Raw genomic sequence first — 1,579 nt, 5'->3', positions numbered from 1 at the left:
TAGGGATATCATCCTCATTCACCCTTATCTGATGGTAACCGGATCTCAAATAGATCTTGGAAAACACTCCAGCTCCTTGCAATTGATCCATCAAGTCATCTATCCTTGGTAGCGGCTACTTGTTCTTCACGGTCACCTTGTTCAACTGTCAGTAATCCACGCACAAGCGCATTCCTCCATCCTTCTTCTTTACCAATAAAACTGGTGCTCCCTACGGTGATACACTCAGTCGAATGAACCTCTTATTCAGAAGCTCTTCAAACTGAGTTTTTAACTCTGGCATCTCTATCGGAGCCATTCTATAAGGCGCAATCGACACTGGTCCGGCTCCCGGCACCAGTTCAATCGCAAATTCAATTTCCCATTGAGGTGGGAACTCAGGGATATCTTCCGTAAACACTTCTGGAAAATCTTTAACCACCGGCATCTGATCTAAGTTCTGGGCATCCCCCAACGCATTAGCAGCCAAAAGAATATAACCCTGACACTCCTCCCCACTACAGTGCACCATTACAGAGTTAAGGTAATATCCCGTAGCTACTACTGCTCCATTTTCTCCTTCTGGCATAAACCAAATGGTCCGCTCAAAGCAGTCCAACAAAACCCGATTCTTCGACAACCAATCAAACCCCAAAATCATCTCTAGCCCCACCATTGGTAAACAGATCAAATCATGCACAAAGTCTCTACCCTCAAGTTTGAAACCTACTTGTCTACAACCTGATCTAGTCAAAACTATCTGATGCGGAGTATGTACATGCAGATCAAAAGGTAACTCTGACACTTTTAAACCTAATTCCTCAACTTTAGTAAACGAAATAAACGAATGCGAAGCTCTAGTATCATATAATGCAACTAAGGACTTATCACCAATTAGACATATACCTCTCATCAACGGATCCACCTTAGAAGCATCGTTGGCATTCACAGCAAAGACTCGACCTTGATGCTGACTCTGGCCAGCATTCTGGTTCCTCCCACGAGTACAATTCCTCGCAATGTGGCTAGGCAACCCACAACTGAAGCAACCACCTAAACCAATTTTGCATGAGTCATAAGGATGGAAACGCCCACAACGTACACAAGTGAAATCCGGAGAATTCTTACTTTGATTTTCTCTCCCCTTAGCATACTGAAACTGAGTCTGAGTGTTCTTCCTGAAACCTCCTTGACCTTGAGGCGTATATCCTCCTCTTTTGAAGCTTTGACCTCTAGGATGGAAATACTTGCCATGCCCCCGACTAGAGCTCCCTCCATGAGTGTCCTTGGATGAAGTTACCGTCTTGGCATATTCTTCCATCACTCTCGCCTTGTTCACCAAGTCAGAGAAGACAAGGATCTCTATAGGAGCCACAGCAGTCATAATACTATCCTTTAAACCCCTCTGATACTTAATTCACTTTCAGCTCTCGCAAGTCTCCGGGGCACCTTGACATACCCTAGAAAACCTACAGAGTTCCTCAAACTTGTTGGTATAATCTGCCATAGATAGGAAACCTTGCTTCAGCTGCATTAGTTCCATCTCCTTTGCTTCCCTTGCAGACTCAGGAAAATACTTCTTATAGAAGGCCGTTTGGAA

At 44.3% G+C, this 1,579-nt stretch overlaps 1 protein-coding gene across 1 annotated transcript; it reads right to left on the bottom strand.

Moving 5' to 3' along the window:
- Positions 212–1,363, bottom strand: LOC107636604. Its single transcript, XM_016340103.1, has one exon. The coding sequence runs from the start codon at positions 1,361–1,363 to the stop codon at positions 212–214; it is 1,152 nt and encodes a 383-aa protein (XP_016195589.1).

Source organism: Arachis ipaensis, chromosome B04, assembly GCF_000816755.2.
Source record: "Arachis ipaensis cultivar K30076 chromosome B04, Araip1.1, whole genome shotgun sequence".
Lineage (NCBI taxonomy): Eukaryota > Viridiplantae > Streptophyta > Magnoliopsida > Fabales > Fabaceae > Arachis > Arachis ipaensis.
The sequence above is the reverse complement of the archived record's forward strand: the minus strand, read 5'-3'. Positions and strand labels throughout refer to the sequence as shown.